The following is an 18,305-nucleotide window of genomic DNA, read 5'->3' as shown; positions in this document are numbered from 1 at the left end:
AGACTTATAAACTATTCTCATATGAATGTTGAGTTCCCAAATGCAAATGATAAGATACTCAAACACACAGCACTTGCAGAATACCATTTATTCTGAATCGAAACCGAAAACACAGTGCTGTTTACAGTACTCTGAAACATGCAGCACATCAGACAAGACATTTACATAATTACATCAGAACCGTTGCGATGTGATGAGCGCACTAAGCCATATCACATTCTCACCAGGGCTGTCAACGAATATTCTTAATTTGAATATATATCCGAATAGTTTTATAAAACAGAATTTCAAATGTGAAAATTTATATTCGAATGTGGAGACATTTTTTTTTAAGTCTATGGGAAAAACACACCCGCAGTAACAGAGGCCTAAAAAGCCATGTCTGGAAGTACTTTGGATTTTGGTCGGTAGAAGGTAAAATTGTGGAGCCGCGAGATAGTATGCAAGATGTAAGATACAGTTAGCATACCATTCGACCACTAGCAACAAACAGAAACATTACTAAAGTGTAGGCTACTGTACTTGTTGAATAGATATTGCATTAATAAGGTTAGATACAGCAGTTTCATGCAATGCAGGCTTCCACTGGTTTGATTATTTACCGTTTGATTTATTTAACTGTAAAAACTTCAATAATGTTAAAGGATAATTCCGGTATTTAACACCTTGAGTCTATATTGTAGTTTGTTTTGGATGAACAAGAGTGGTGGACAACATTTTTTTGACAATGGTTCCTCTCTCGAGTTTTTGACTATAATAGAATTGGCCATGGACCCATTTAACATTGGAGTCAATGGGCATGTCCGAAAATGTCATTAAAACAGCCAACAGCCAAAACTGTTAAACTCACCGAGTGGTTAGTGGTGTTCGTTGATGATTATAAACAATATATCGTCGCAATATATGATTCCAATCCATTTATTTTGCTATAGTGGAACTATTTTTTCAGACACTTCACAACCGTGTAAATTCCGCTCAATATTTGAATCTGAAGCGTTAGCACACTCCCGACCACTTGATGGCGATAACCGATGTTTATGTCTCGCGGGACACTCACGGTCACAGTAGAGTTCAACTTCATATTGCACTGGTCAGTGGTCACGTCTTTCAATATGGTTAGTTGCACAGTTGCTCTGCTCGCTAGCCTTATGAGAAACGGAAGCGAGCAAAAAGACTACATCGATCAAATGTAAACAGCCCCCTTTCCGTTTCCGGTAGCGCATTTATAACGAGCACTCAGTCCTTCAACAGAATTCAATGGGATTTTACAAAATGACGAATAAAACACGACAGAAACTGTATTTCGCAACACTTTTTGTTTCTGGAACATCAACTAACATCACTAATCACTCGGTGAGTTGCACAGTTTTGAAAACTAATGTTAAAGGTTGTTTTAATGACATTTTCGGACATGCCCACTGACTCCAATGTTAAATGGGTCCATGGCCAATTCTTTTATAGTCAAAAACTCGAGAGAGGAACCATTGTCAAAAAAATGTTGTCCACCACTCTTGTTCATCCAAAACAAACTACAATATAGACTCAAGGTGTTAAATACCGGAATTATCCTTTAATAATATTTGTTTCAATCACTGAATGAAGCCTGCTATATTTGGGACAAGAGTCACGACCTTAAATTGCTTGCACAAAACTCTTGATCAGCACTCAACATTTGTTTATTGTTGTTCATTTAAACCGGTATGCGCAGAGAGCGCGAGGGCGAGAGAGAGAAAGAGTGCCTGCGAGCGAGAGTGAGGTCTGCGGTCTGGGCCATTTGTTGATTTACTTGTTTTTGTGTAGTAATACGTAGTCGAATATGTTTAAACTTAAATAAACTACCTATACAAGTAGTTATGTCTCTTTTTATTAATTTGTCCTGTTATTGACGTAATGCGCGTCATTGACAAAATGCGCAACCAGATGTTCGAATAGTTTGAATATATGTTTTTTTTTTAGAGGGAACATTCAAACGTCATTTTTGAGCAATTTTGACAGCCCTAATTCTCACCACCAAGCAGTCAAATTTCATGAACAAATCAAATAAGTTAGCGGGCAACTGCGAAGTTCCCGTTTCAACGCCGATTTTTACACGCATTTGATGCTTTGAACCATGGCTAACATACTAAGGGTGTCCCGCAGATGGTTAGATCCCGCCATGAGTTAATGCAGCGCTGTTAGAAGCAATCCATGCATGAAATAAATGTATTCGAAAATGAAACATTTTGCAGTTTATTTAGTAATTGTTTAAGGCCATTTTGTGATTTCAAACATCGTACAGTAACCTGCACTTCCCCCCTCCTCACCAAAAGAGATTCTCTTTCTCTCATGGGTCATAATTTTTCAGGGTGGAAAAAACTATGTAATCTGTATAAATGTGGAAAAAATCACATCTCTGCCAGAATTATAAAATGTATACATATTTAAAGACTGTAGCTTTAGCTCCAACAGTAGAGCATGGTGCTAGAGACGCCAAGGTCATGGTTCGATTCCCAGGGAATGCAATTGATAAAAATGTCAATTAAGTTGCTTTGGGTAAAAGAGTCTGCAAAACGCATAAATGTAATATAGAGAGGGAGACAGAGCTGTTAATAGACATACCTTGAGGCTTGACTCATAGTTTGTGTTGACTTTAAACATCAGGCCGAGTCGTAGATGGATCTCCTTGGCTCTTGAGAAGCTGGGGTCAATGTAAAGCACCTCCTGAAATGCCTTTATTGCCCTGCGAAAGACAAAAACAACAACAAAAGAAACCTTAAGGAAGGACATCCTTAAATTTGTTCATGTGTACAATGTGAATTAAAATGTGAAATTAATGCATAAAAAGCTGCAAAAAGCCAAATTAAATGGTCCATGTGCTTTCAAAAGAAAAGCTAGCAGCAGAAGCATCATTGCCATGGAAAGCCTAGTGAAACAATTGTGCCGCATGGTTGACCCTGTTGTAACCCATCTCTCTCTATAATAGAGACAATATTGTGGGCAATATATCAAAATATTAACTTATTTAACTGTTGTATAAAACCAATATCACATTTGCACTCGTGCTATTAGATACAAAAACAACACTCATGTGATATTGTAGTTGCTGCTTGTGTGATATTGCTATCATGGGCTTGCTACGATAGTTGGGTGTTACACAGTGTTCAGCCGCACACCTATTACATCACTTGCACACAGTGGCACCGCCCCCCTCCATCGTTTAGATTTTTTTATAGCAACGAAAATCATTTAGATCAGTTAGCAAACATGCACTATAATAAATATATATGCATGTATGACATTCAAATTTATAATAACCAGAGTGCCACACACACACAGTGAACCATAACACACGATCTTCACCTCTGACAGATATTGCAACACGTGGTTGGCTCACAGCAGTGGGCTTTGCTTGCTTATACAGTATCTGCTCAGGCAAACAGAGGGTGTTTTTACTGAACCACGGCCCAATGAACTCAATGGCCCCAATCCCCCCTCCTCTCTGCAGTGCACTGCAGTGCGTGAGAGCCCTGCTGCATGACAGAACCAAAGCTTTATCATTTCTTTAGTCCCTCTTTATTGCTCGCACATGAGCTGCAGCTATATGAGACTATCTGGCAGGCAATCAAAAAAAAAATCACTAAATATAAAATTCAAGTGTCAATTAGATAAATTAGTATGTCTGGCTTCATAAAACGAAATACAAAAAACAAGCCAATCTGAACCCATCGTTTATCATTATAAAACTGACAGGTTTGTTATTTCAAACTGTAAAAACTTTTTTGTACTGGAGAAAGTTCTGTTAGCATTCAATTTGAGCTCAAGAACCCACAGAAGTTTGCCATTATAAATGGGCCATCTTTGCATATGGGCAATTCGTTTTGGACTATTTTTACTGAGACAATCACGTGAACTGTAAATACCATGTGATTAATCAATGCTGATGACATGAAAGGCAGATCATTTTAATCTCCGTTTTATGCATTTAAGAGGCCATTCAAAAAAAGTCAGGCACTGATAAAATAATAGCATGAATAGCTTGCAAAACATTTAACATTGTTTTTTAAAATGCCCAGTTATTTGTGATTGGCCTTCAATAGGGAAAGATATAAGGGGCTTAACAAGGACTATAACGCAAAATCTTGACTCCTTGTTCAATCTGAATATTTAAGCATTTGTACTGAAATGGTTTAAAAGTAGCATTGCATCCATTGCTGCCAAATACAAGCAAACTAAAAGCAAAACTAGTACCATTGTTTCACAAAGTCATGCACCAACATGAAAATTCTGAGCCAAAACAGAAACAGAAAATTCAAGATGCCGTTGGCCAAAAAAATTATACTTATTTTAAATTATATATTTTTGTATAATTGCATTAATATTAGAGTTTAATTATTTTAACGAATTCACTTAAATTTTCAGAAAACAAAAAAATTGTTAGCCTAAATCAATGAATGAAATCAAATGTATTTAATAATCAACACTCAAAAAAACAGTTAACAAAAAATATATAACTCAATTATAACAAAATAAACTTGAACATGAGGCAGTTATCATCAACTTTTTAAGCTTTTTAATTAACCATAATATAATTATGTATGCAACGGATCGCAGTGGATTCATGATCCGCTAATCAAACTTCAGTTTGTATCTCCATTCCAAAATACCAAAAATTGAAAGCCAAACAAGAATACTTTAACAACAAACAAACAAACTCCAAAGGACATTTTTGTAATCATCTTTTAGATCACACACAAACCAAATTTGACCAGATCATCTTCTTATAGTATGGACATATCTGCATGACTTCATGTCTCTCAACCTTATTAGACTTGAATACCCCTGAATTACTGCAAGCAAGTTTATTTACTGAGCCTGTATAAAAAAAAAGAATAATCCCCAATGCTGAGTGAGTGGGCAAGAATGAGAGAGAGAGAGAGAAAATGTGAAGCAGGTCATCTAAGTTTCCTTGCTCAGGAATTGAAAGGCAAGGGAAGATTACCTCATCACCAGCTACTAGCATGCAAGAAGTGGTGACTGGGTCAAGTGCTCTACAGTCACTGCACACTGAAATGAATGATTTAAGTAACAGACAATATAACCTACAGGACAAAAATGTGACAAAGCAGTTCAGACCTTAAATTAGTAATTGATTCAGGGATCTGAAAGGTACATGGGGTCAAAAGAGATAACTAAACGGAATGTTCCAGATTCTTTCTACCAACAGTATTTGTGGCATGCTGTAGATTAGCATAAAAATCTATGCGATAAGTGCATCGAGAGCACACATACACAATATAGCGGATTCACACGTGCGTAATCCCTGTACGTCACCACAAACATCTTTACCTTTATTGCAATCCTCATTCATCAACTTTACTAGCGAGACACTGGTTTGCTTTATCTAAGAGTGGAATGTAGTTTGCGTATAATCTGGCATTACAGCGGTGTGATTTTTCGACGGTCCGTTCAGTCTGTATTTCACACAGTGCAATGTTCTTAACGTTCTTCAGAAACAAAATCACAGAATTTCACAGAGCTTGCATTTTAAAGTGAAACAGTGGAATTAATAATTCACTAAAAACGCAACGCGAGTCTCTATTCTCTCTACAATCTCTTTCTTTGCATTAGAAGTTTTATTTGCATTAGTTCTGTTTTGGACTGATTGTTTGAATGAATTCGCTTACTGGATCATTGGACTGAAAAGTTTCCTGGAGTTTAGCGGCTTAAAATCTGATCTGATCTCAAACAGAGAAGCAAAATTGGGTTAAAGGGTTAGAATAGAGATTTCCGCCTACTAGGGTTACAGGTGCTTGAGCCATTGCAGATGCTCAGTATGAAAAACTCCCGACTTCTAAGGTCATGTAACTGCATGACGTAAATTAAGTTAAAGATTCAATTTCAATTTCAATTTTTGAATTAATCACATACTTTAAAGCTACAATGTCATTTTTTGTTATTGCTAGTGGTCGCTAACCTCTTACAATAACAAAGGCGTAGGTTGATGACGCAGTGATAAGCGGAATCATGGAACTTGTTGTCATGCCGATGGATCTAATAAAGTTTATGGATTAGGGATGGAACGATAACCGGTTTCACGATAAAATGGCCTCACGTCTAGTATTTTCGTTTAAAATGTAATTATCACGAAAACAGTGTACGATTATCACGATTTTAAAAACTTGCGGTAAAAGCAAAATCCTGTCCAGGCAGCATCATTCTGCCGCAGCATGCAACATTGTTTGTTTGTTTTTTGTACGAGAAGACAGCGGAAGGGAGTGACAGTGCTCGGAAGAGTGACGTCCGATATTGTGCGTACTATTCTGTTATTGTTAAGCCCCACTAAAGATATTAAAAATATTATAAAGCACCAAGATTTCAAGACTTCTGAAGCCATTTGATAGCTTAATGTGAGGTACAAAAATGAATATTTAAGTCGTTAAAGTCCTCTGTCATTCTCCATTCAACATTCAAACAGCGGGTCACGCTCGGTTACGACAGTAACTCACTCCAAGATCAATGGAGATTATTATACTTTATTTGTAGAAAAAGGTCTATTGGTTTTTCATAAAAGTACTTTCTTGCTGGAGTTTATTTCTGTTTCTAAATCATGAGTCTTTCTCCCAGGTGTCTGTTAGATCACACTGTCAGTAGAGCACTATGAATTGTTCTTCACGTGCACATTAACTGAAATGTACTACTGTTAAAAGAAAAGGCTCAAACTGTTGCATGATATGATAAGCATCAATATCTCTTCCGCTTGTTTTTTTACTTTTTAATGCGAAGAGCTGCACAAATTCCATGTTTCTTCAAACGCATCATTCTGCGCACAGGATGTGCATAAGCCGCTCTGACGCTCTATATTGAAGCCTTTCATATTAGGCCTATAATACTTTTGCCCAATGAACGATTAAGATTATTAATGGTCTTTCGTGTTCTGCCCTATCTATCAAAAGTGTTTGCCTCATTAAAAAGCTGTGCTATACATTTAAAATAATAAAATGTATTTATGTAAATACATGTATTTGTTTATCAATGTATTTTATAACAATACAAAGAGCAATGTGGAACATTTTACCTTTAATTTGTTCCAAACTAAATGTCATTTTTTTGACTATAATAAAATTTGCTGCGAAATTATCCACTAACCTCATTTGTAATAGCATTTTAATGAAACGAGAGAGCGTGTCCGCGGTGATAGAAGAGATGTGCGCTGTTATAATGCGTTGCTATTGACGACGTTCATATAATTTAATGTGAATGCTTATTAAAAAAAAAAAAGTGCATCAAGCTGCTAATTTTATTTGTTTGGTGATTTCCATTTTCATCTCATTTTTACAAAACCGTAAAATAATATTGATAATCGTGATAATTTGGGTCACGATAATCGTGAGATGAAATTTTTATACAGTTACATCCCTATTATGGATGAGTGAAAACATTCATGATTTTTAACATGACTGTGGTATGAAACAGGGCGCGATTGGTAATAAGAGACAGATATCAGCACAGATATAAAGGAATAAGGACATTTCATTCTATCGAACTAGGCTACGTACCCGCAAGTAGGGCTGAACGATATTCGATTTTAACATCGACATCGCGATGTGCGAGTGAGCGATAGTCACATCGCCGGAACATGCGATGTGAAGGGTAGTAGCACAGTAGCACCAGCGGGAGATATTACGCGCTTCATGAGGCACACGCGCGCGGCCTCTTGCTCTCTCTCCCTCTCTGCCGTGCACACGCTGCGCGGTTTGGAGCACAGTCTCTGTCTCGCGGGCGCTCTAGATTCCGGATATTTTAACTAATTCACGGGCATCAGTGAGCCGCTATCAATATGCGGAAGACTCGGGATGTCTGTATCTATAATAATATCGGCATTAGAATTATTGATTTTTCATTAGGCTATTTTATTGGTGCCCCCTCAGCTCTTGATGCACGTGGTGGGAGCGGCGACGCTGACAGAGGCGGTAAAGCTGCTGTTTAAATGTGTTCGGCTTTTCTGTTTACAGAAACAAGTTCTCTAATCTGTTTAGAAGATTTAATACAAAATATATTAAAGTTTTATATCATTTTGTTTATTTCATATGATTATGATGACCAACACCAACACTGTTTTACTTTGGCACTTTAGCTAAGAAAAGTTGACTTAAAAGATTGTGAACCAAAATGCTTAAGTTGTTTTATAAAAAATATATTTATTTTAAGTTATATTGTTGTAAACCAATCAGGGGGTTGGTGTAAAGCTGCTGTTTTATTTAAAAATGTGTTCTGCTTTTGTGTTTACAGAAATGTTCTAATTTTAGAATAAAATATTAAGTGACCTTTTTGTCACTTGTAATGAAGCTTGCTTATTAGTGAAATTATTAATATCATGGAATGGTAATTATTGTCTTTAGACTGGAGTTATGGCTCTCAATATCACAATATATATCGTTGGGGGAAAAAATATCGCAATGTAATTTTTTCCCAATATCGTGCAGCCCTACCCGCAAGTGCTGAATTACTACTCATACAGATCAGTTTGATTACAGTTAATTGACGAATTAAACTTTTGAGGTACCATTTGGTCTACACTATCACACTAAACTGCACTTGAGTATTGAAAGTTATAATGTTATTCTATGTGTTAGTTTGTTGGCTATATGAGACTAGCAGTAACCAAGATCAACATCAGAATGACATACTGATCATATTCTAACATTTCATCTTGTTGAGCTATATAACATTGATTAGTTTTATGTACATTTGCTCACCTGTCTAATAAAGTACATGCAGGAGCGGCGTCTCTGTCAAGTCCAAGTTTTTTGCGGAGCTCTCTGCATCTCGGAAACGCCACGCTATTGATCCTCGTTTTATTTCTACTTGGTCCATAATGTTTGAAGGAAATAACAGCGTGAGCGTGCCGCTAGACGTAACACAGTTGTCCACGTCTGTCGCCATGGTTACTATGGCAGTATAAGCGGAAACCAGGGATAACGCTGAGATTACGTCATTGACAGGCGACAAGTGACGGGCACTATTTAAAATTGTGAATTTCTCTGAATTAAAAAAATTCTTGGAAACATTTAGGATAATCTTAAATGCACAATTGAAAGAAATATATAGGCTAACACTGCAAGTGGTTTTTGGATATTTTGACAAAATTCTTACATATTGCACCTTTAATATGTTAACGTTGACCCCTAATATTAACATAAAAAAACATACATACTTCACCCTTAAAGATGCAGATGCTTTATTTCTATTATCTATCAACACATTCCTTTTTTTATCCAATTTACACATCAATGTACTTCCACATATGCCAAGTTAATGCAATTCCTGCTGCTGAAGCAAGCTGAACAATTCTACAGAGCATGTCTGAGGCATACCCTTACAAAACCAACATGGTATGCCTACCTTCTCTGTCCAGAATGGGCATCTGAGGGGGTGCGCTGCACTGCCCTAAGACAAGAAAAGAGGGGACCTCCAGTAGTAAATATCACAACATACCATCTGTACATACATTTGCCAAATAAATTCCAATATCCTATATAATTTCATAGATGGTACAATCATGTTAAATTAACCATAAAAAGCTATTGGGGAGGGAAAAAAACTTGACTGATTCATGAATGAGGGAATGTGATGCTTTTCCCATTTTCTTTTAAGACCCAGACCTCCATTGAGAGATGGCACAAGATCACTAGCTGAACACAATAACCATCTTTGGCAAATCTCAAATGTAACCTAAACTTCACCAGACTAGAGACAGTTTAATCATATACTTATAAATCCTCAATATTTGAAAGTAAAAAAAAAAACCTGGCATAAACTAGTATAGACAACTGCACGGAACAAAAAAAAACATGAGGCAGAGGCAGGCATTAAACTGGTAGAAAAACTGCAATTTTAAGCTTCAAATGAAAGCGAGGACAGAGAAGGTCAAAAACCATAAATGAATCAATTCCATAATATCTTTGTTTATTCATATACAATATCAAACAACAACAAACAACAGAAATTTAAAAGAATTACACTAAATGTTTATTAACTGCATTTGCAACAAAAGTAGCTGTCTATTTGTCAACACTGTTGCCACTTCTCCAGCAATGTATGCATAGAAATAAACAAATGTGGTCTTCTGCTTGCACTTTGCTGCAGCAGCCCATACCGCCAACTAGAGTTTTGGCTGTGTACTTGCAGAACAACACAGACACACCAACGCAAAGGTATGAATGCAAACCACCATGTTGTAGGCTTGACTTATAATCATAACGGCCGAGAGAGAGTATGTGGATCATGTCGATATAGGAAGCCACTCCCACACCCCCCCCCCCCACACACACAGAGCCCCTTTACTTTGAACCCCAAAAAGTGCATGGAGACCATATATTTAAATGGCAACATTTTGTGGTTTAATCACATATCGCAAATATGATTTTAAATCAATTTATTTAAATTGCCCAACAAACCAAAGAAGACATAATGCCTTAAAACAAACAACACTTGTTATTCATCGACAAAACAACAATTTGCACATTCTGCAGTCTTTAACAACAAAGATAAAAGGCTAAAAGTAAAAAACAAACAAAAACAAAAAACAGGACGAGTAAGCAAGGGTATGATAAAATACAGAATTTGAAATCAGTCTGTATGCTGAGAAAGCATCAGCATCATGGTCATGAAAAATGCTATCAGGGATGACATTTGAACAATCTGTGTTACAGATGAAATAAGAAAAAAGAAACCACATGGAATGCATAAGAAAACAAATACATCACAGAATACATTGTAATTGTGTACTTACCACTGAAAAGCATTGTAATGGAAGTAAACCAAACCAAGGCCATATAAAAAGGCAGCATTCTGGGAAAGAAAAGAGAGCTGAGAGTTAGAAACTTCTGAAAACAAACTACTCATTAATTCATCATAGTTGAATTAATCTGTGAAATGACTTTTTGATAAAGGATGACACCTTGAGCAGGAGTACCCTCACAGCAGGTCTGACACATCTGCGCTCAGCAGGGGATAGAAACGGCTGCGCTGCAGCTAATGAGCAAGAGTTCAACTAAATAGGGAAGTCTTCGTCTCCCGCAACCACAAAAGGTTATATTTACATAACGGAATGAATGTGCAAGACAATATGGATCAATTAAACATTATCGTGTCTTAACCTGTTATCTGTGCTTGCAGAGGCAAAATGTGACTCAAACTGAAAGCCACTGCGGCTTGTCTTCCCCACAAATGAACTTTCACTAGATGATGAAACTATATGGCAAGCTCAAGAAAAACTCTTTAAAGTCCCCCTGTATTCAATCATTTTATCACTTAGAAGTCATTTTTGATCACCAATTGATTTTTCCTGTGAAATTTTTTTTTTTTTTACTCATGCCTTAAAATAGCTAGAATGTAACTACACCCTTGCTTGATTTAGTATATGCGAAACCATGAATATGCTAATTAGTCCGCCTCCACTCACTCACACCAGCTCAGAGATCCACCCGGTCAACTTTACTATAGTAAATGCTGCACAATGGAAAGTAGTAGGCCTAATACTGGTTTAATTCAGCTATATATTTTTGAACCAGAAACTGAATCAGAAGAAGTGGAAGAGTGAATTATACAGGCTCGTAATCGATGTATCAGAATGGCAATGCGTTTTATGTATTGCTCTGTACAACGTCAGACACATAGCGTTAATTAATACGATTAGCCTTTAGCTTAACTACATTATCGAACATGATGAAATTTTAATTTTTCTGATTATTAGCTAATAAGTATGGTTATATCACTCAGATAGGCATACAGTATGCATGTTGTTACAGGCCAATGTTTTAATCTACTCACATTAAAATCAAAATAATTTTATGGATGTACTGGATTTTATTCTGCGCAGACAGTGATGAACATCGCATTAAGATACGGAGTAGAGACTGGGCAGCGAGTTGTGTTGACAGAGTTTAACGATTTGGAAGAGAAAACTTCAGAATAATGTCACGGAGTTCATTTATAAACTTATGAACAAAACACAGCATCCATGTAAAAAAATATATTTTTGGGTGAATTATCCCTTTAATCAGAGCAAAAATGGAAAAAAAAACAGGGTAAAAATAGCAAAGTAAAAGAGAAAATTGCATTCAAGGTATACGTTTTGATCAGTTCATGAATTCCCTGGGGAACCAGTTGTTGACAACATGCTCTACTGTTTAAGCTACAGGAAATTTTACAATACAAATTAAACTGCATAATAATGTGTAATGAATGAAAGGTGAAGCTGGCATTTCACAAGAGAAGTTAGAAAAGCGCATTCAATTTATTCTTTTCGATTACTTGTAATTCATAATTTTAAGTGAATTCACAAGTTGTGTAATCAAACTCTCTCTGACTCATTTCCTAGTGCGGTCAGAGCCACTGTGAGGTGACCGAGTAAGAGAGACTGAAACTGATCCACCAGATTCACTCTCGTTCATTTAGTGCAGCTTTAGTTCTGATCACTTATGTAATATATTATATAAAAATTGTCCCCATACAAAATTGATGTAGCTCAATTTCAAATGACAAGACTTAAGTGCAAACCAGGTTAATGATTAGCCTAATAGATTATTAGAATAGATACATAGATTAATGCAAAATTAACTAAAGTCCCGCTCTGTTGAAATCCAATCAGGAAGGCAACAATGACCTGGGGTTTTAACGACTGGCATTAAAGCACAGGCTACTTGGTTGCTTTCTAAAAAGCTAGCAGTGTGAAGTCAGGACAAGCACAGAAAGAGAGCGCCAGAGAAGAACTGACTGCAGAGCGCATGGTGCATCACTCTGACAGGCTGACAGTACTGCACATGACTGCTCCTCACACCTGCACAAAACATACGACTGCTGAGACAGCACCCTTAACCCCTTCAGCGCAGGTACAAATTTACTCCTGCAAAGTTTGTCCCACCCCCCTTCTGTTTAGAAGGTACAAAACTTCCACAGCTAGGTTTCCATCCAAGGGTTTTTTTTGTGTGAAAAAAAAAAAAGTTTTAGCGCATACTTTTTTTAGTGATATAGCTGGAAATTGATATATGATGGAAATTACAATTTTGCGAACTGTTTTGCAAATGTCGACAATCCTTTTCCTTTTAACTTTAGGGAATAAATTATAGGTTAATACTTCAAATGTTGCGAACACACCCATGCTAATGTTGACTAAAAAGAGGAATAAAAAAAAGAATCTTCTTGAAATTTATCTTAAAGGGGTCATGACATGAGAAACCAAATTTGCCTTGATCTTTTGGTATATAAGAGGTCTTTGTACCATTAAAACGTCCTGCAAGTTTCGTAGCTTAAGACGTCCTCCCCATTATAAACGAATCATTTATTTAATCAAGCTCTAAATACAGCTCGTTCTGGATCCATGGTAAGAAGTGACGTCACGGTACGAAGTGACGTACCAGCGTTTGCATATAGACCGCCTCCAGCACAAGACAACTACGCTTAAAGCGCAAGGCAACTACGCTCATTTCGTATCATCGTCGCGCCCGCGCGCCTCACAAGTGTTCAGTCGACGGACAGCGAGTGGGTCTGTGTACAGGGAAATTACGACGCCGCAGATGTGCTGTTCCTGGCTGTGGACAAACAACATCTTTGAATACGCTGCGAAAGATCCAGTCGTCAGGGAAAAATGGATGCACTTTATTTTTTGCGGACGTCTCAGTCACGGCAGTGTTAGTTTAAGCGTTTGTTCTGTACATTTGAAGGATGACTGTTTTGAGCTTTGCCAGAAAACTGTTGCTCAAAGATAAGTCCGTGCCGACTATTCTTGGCTCAACATCGACGACGCAAACTGTAAGTAATGTATTTAAAACTTTAAACTACGTTTTAAATACGCTGAAAGATCCAGTCGTCAGGGAAAAATGGATGCACTTTATGTTTTGCGGACGTCTCAGTCTTAGTTTAAGCGTTTGTTCTGTACATTTGAAGGATGACTGTTTTGAGGAAAAAATCCCAATATGATGCTTGGCTTTGCCAGAAAACTGTTGCTCTATGGTCCGTGCCGAATATTCTGGGCTCAACAACGACGACGCAAACTTACTTTTTACCATGGCTAATATAAACACATTTGTATAAGAGAATCTTGAAAATATGTCGCCTTTCTAGTAGGCCTACATGTGATAGAAAATTAAAAATGTTGCCTTTATCAATGCTGCATCTTCAAAGATGGCCTGTCTGTGCATGCATTTTTGTCCGTGGTACACCCTATCATTTCATTGGAATTAGTTAAATAATGTTAAACTGTTAGCAAATTAAGCTATAGGAAAATTATGTAACAATAATCCGTTTTCAAGTGTCTCAGGGTAATTTTTTTTTATTAATTCAAAATAGTTTCACTTTCCATGTGGACACGGGCTGATCCAGTCTTCGTTGTTGTGGTGATCGTTCATTTTCCTCTGATTCCGGCTCAAACATAATAAGGTTTTATCATTGCAAGAGCCATCGCTTCGCATGCATCACCCGCTACTAAACAGTTGCGCCGAATCCGCACAGGTTCTGGCTGGGGGCGTTAATAATTGATGCATAGGCACTGACGTTAGCCAATCATAACAGTGGGCGTTAACACTGAACTCTTAAAGGGGAAACACCCCCAAAACAGACTGTTTGACTCAGAGGATGAGAAACAGGGTGGGAAAAGGTCATAAATCACTACATTTTAAAAGTTTTTTGTAAAAAAAACTATAGTAATACTATATTTGCACCTAAGGGAACATAATAATAAAATAAAAAAAACCATGTCATGACCCCTTTAATGCCTTAATTTAAAAAAATTAGGAAAACTCTCACCTTTAAGGACACCAATTTTCTTTGTGAATGATTAATGTATCGTGAATAAATAAATGTTCTTCCTTAAAATACAGGGCGCATAAGTCAGGACACCCCTATGTTAAATTCCCATAGAGGCAGGCAGATTTTTATTTTTCTCTATAATTGTGATACATCAAACCGCGACTGGCTTGACTGCTAGAGTGCGGATCGGGCCGAATTTTTCAGTCCGAGCCCGGCCCGCGTCCGACAGAGCAGTAACCGAACCCGACCCGAGCCCGACAGGCATAAAGATATTTATGTTCGAGCCCGACCCGAGACCGGCAGTTAAAATCCCATTTTTTTCTCATACTAATGACAATTGTACGTTTGTTTGTGTGGAAAGCCCACTTTTATTAAGCAACTGTAGGAAGGCAATCGGAAATGTCAAGAGGACAAGCGCATCAGCGCGCGGAGCAACAAGCGCTCTTAACACCTGGCGCGCACACATTATGCACGCGTTTCGTTGTCACGGCTACATAAACAAATGTCCGCACACAGGAAGACGGATGTTATGTTAATATTTTACATGTATTTTAATCACAAAAACGAACGTTTGCATCAAGTGAAAGCATCAGGCACATCGGCTACCTACATAATAAGCTGTTTTAAATTTAAAATGTTTAATGCCTTATCGCGCTGATGTGACCGAGCCCGACCCGAACCCGAACATCATTTCTAAATATCTGTCCGAACCCGGCCCGGCCCGTCGGGTACCGGCGGGTCCCGTCGGGCTCGGGTCGGGTATCCATCCTCTATTGACTGCATGTTCAAGGCTTACATTAAAGACATGACAGAACATATCACTGCACTGCCAACCCTTTTTATGGACCCTAGAATTTGGCATATGCTACAGGACAAATGCTGCCCTGTCCAAACCCATGGGGTTCGTCACAAAAAGGCTTTTAGACCAGCAGTCCCACTTTGCAGTGATCTTCTGATTTCCTAATATTTCCTAATTTGGGAATAGGCATTAAAATAATAAACTGGCCAATTCCAATTGCCTCATTGCTCTCTGCATTTTACAAAAAATGTAAAAGATACAATATAATTTGCGATATACACGAAATTAAGTATGAAAACGACTGGAGGAGATTTTTAATGCGATACAAAGCAGGTTTTTTTTTAGGGATGATGTCATTACGGACACCATTTCATTGGTAAAAGGCCAATTGGATGTTAAACAGGCTGGAGCAGCAAATTTCACCAAAAAATGTTAACGCATATCCACTTTGTCGATAACAAAACAGCACAAAAAGTGGATGGAAACTTGGCTAAATTTTTCATTCAGCCATCCAAACTTAAATAGTGCCAATGCAAAAATGCACTAATTTATAGTACAAACGGTAAGAAACTCACAAAAGAACGTTCAGCCCATCTGTGCTGGAAATCAGCTTCTATTAGCCGTATGCTGAGGCTTAGTGCCTGATATGTGAGAGATGTCACTTCTACAGTCGACAGCCGTATCTGAAGTCAAAAGCACTCCATCACGGTGAAAGTTTGCACTGCCAAAGAAATTTCACAGCCAACAACGTCACTATTGCTTAAGGAGAAAACAGTGTTTGGAACCCAGAACTGTCAGAGGCCATTACTGACACTCACCCAGGATCTAATTCCACATTCAAAAACCTTCTTACAGACAGGACAGCTACACCTAGCCAGACACATCAAACTATTGCTTTCACTAATAACAGACACCTGGAATTATCATCTATTACAGGAGATCCAAATGCAAGTGGCCCTACTAAAATAGTCTTAGTCTTGTGCAAGTATCGTATCTTTTTATCGTATCATCACTTAGCTTACTTTAAGTTAAAAACTCTTGTTTGACACATGATTACGCTCTACGAAAGTACATCACCGTTCGATATTATCCGTGATGCATTAAGACAAATGCAATGTTGCCATCTGCATCCATGACCACATACGAGAGTGGTTGTGATCGGATCAAACTGAATTTCAAAAACACACTGGTCCCTGTTAACACCTGTATTTAGTGCTGTCTACTTGTCGAATGGATTTAACAGCAAATGTAAACTGTGCCAGTGTGTAATCAATGAGAATCAAGCATCCCTCACCTTCCAGTAGTCTGACTGTAAACTGTAGTATCTCTGGTATGCAGATAATGCTGAAAAAAAAAAAAAAAAAAAGATTAAGACTGATTGTCAAAAAAAAAAATTAATGAATAAAATAAATAAATATTCCTTAAGTCAGAACTCACCTTTAGAATAATCTTCCAGTAAAAGGTTGAAGTGTCCTAACTGGCAAAACACCTCTGGCTCCACTTTTCCTTCAGCTTTTAAGATGTAGACGTCATAGCAGCGAACAGCCTGTGAAGTGAACAGCAAACAAAACAACTCAGAATGACCACCTGGAAAAATCAATCAGTTTACAGGACAAACCAACTGGGCCTGTTACATACATTTTTCAATCAACTTTACCATTAGATGTATTCCAGTGTTGCTGATATACAATGCAAAAAAATATATTCTCTTGATATCTCTTCTAATGCATGTAAAAATGTACAGGTAGTTGCACTTAAACAGTCTAATGCTCAATCCAAACATACATCACGGCCCACATTATGAATTATTCTGTAGCCAAATGTCTGTATTATTTAACATGATTCCAAATTCAGCAGCAGCCATACACTACCGTTTAAAAGTTTGGGTTTCTGGGGAAAAAGGGAAAGCAGCTAGGACACATTAAAAGAATAAATTTATAATGCTAGAAAAGATTTCCATTTCAAATAAATGCTGTTCTTTTGAACATTCAAAACATCAAAAGTTTTCATGGTTTCCACACTGTTTTCAGCAATTGTTTCCTGAACACCAAATTAACATATAAGAAAGCTTTCCAAAGGATTATGTGACACTTAAGACTGGAGTAATGATGCTGAAAATTAAGCACTGCCATCACAAGAACTTCCATTTAAAAAAAGAAAACAATTAAATTAGGGGTGTGCACGATTTTAGATTGTCAGATCTGTGCATCAAGTCTTAAAGTGTCATTATGATTAGCTACAAACAAAATACAAAGAGAAAATCACTCACTGATCTTGACTGAATAACTACAGTAGCTTTAATAATCAGTTTATATTAAATTCATACAGCTAAGTCTATGTTGTGTTTTATTTTTACATTTGTTTATTTCTTACTCGAATGCTAATGTTCCAGGAAATACACCTACTGTAGCTAAGGAATATTAATGCACTGTTTATTTCATTTGTATCTTTTATTGTTTTTGTCCTATTATTTGTAATTTGCATCTTTATTCTTATTTTCAATAACAATGATAAAATAATATTATTTTAACCATCGGCCACGCCCACCCTTACTTTGTGCTACTTTCTAAGGCTACATTTTTAAAATAGGGAAATTAGTTTGACTATACTGCTCAGTGACTTGCAAAATAGTCGTAAAAACCAACATGAAAAAGTATCGTAAAACGATTGCGATCCTGTCTGAAAAAATTGTGGTATGATGTTTTTACCATATCACCCA

General features: G+C 37.2%; 1 protein-coding gene across 2 annotated transcripts in view; it reads right to left on the bottom strand.

The window, feature by feature from the left end:
- The window catches only part of kdm6a (lysine (K)-specific demethylase 6A), a 52,324-nt gene that overhangs the window by 29,383 nt on the left and 4,636 nt on the right, over window positions 1-18,305 (bottom strand). The window contains exons 3-7 of one of the 2 annotated variants that reach the window (XM_079617705.1): window positions 17,024-17,132; window positions 16,881-16,930; window positions 10,772-10,830; window positions 9,382-9,426; window positions 2,599-2,719 (exon numbers count right to left, since the gene is read on the bottom strand). In XM_079617705.1, the coding sequence (XP_079473831.1) occupies window positions 2,599-2,719; window positions 9,382-9,426; window positions 10,772-10,830; window positions 16,881-16,930; window positions 17,024-17,132 (384 nt within the window). The remainder of the gene's footprint in view (window positions 1-2,598; window positions 2,720-9,381; window positions 9,427-10,771; window positions 10,831-16,880; window positions 16,931-17,023; window positions 17,133-18,305) is intronic. The other variant, XM_079617706.1, reaches the window with a different exon arrangement.

The sequence above is a fragment of the Phoxinus phoxinus genome (assembly GCF_949152265.1).
Source record: "Phoxinus phoxinus genome assembly, chromosome: 7".
NCBI classification, from domain to species: Eukaryota; Metazoa; Chordata; class Actinopteri; order Cypriniformes; family Leuciscidae; genus Phoxinus; species Phoxinus phoxinus.
This window is presented reverse-complemented; position numbering and strand designations above follow the sequence as displayed.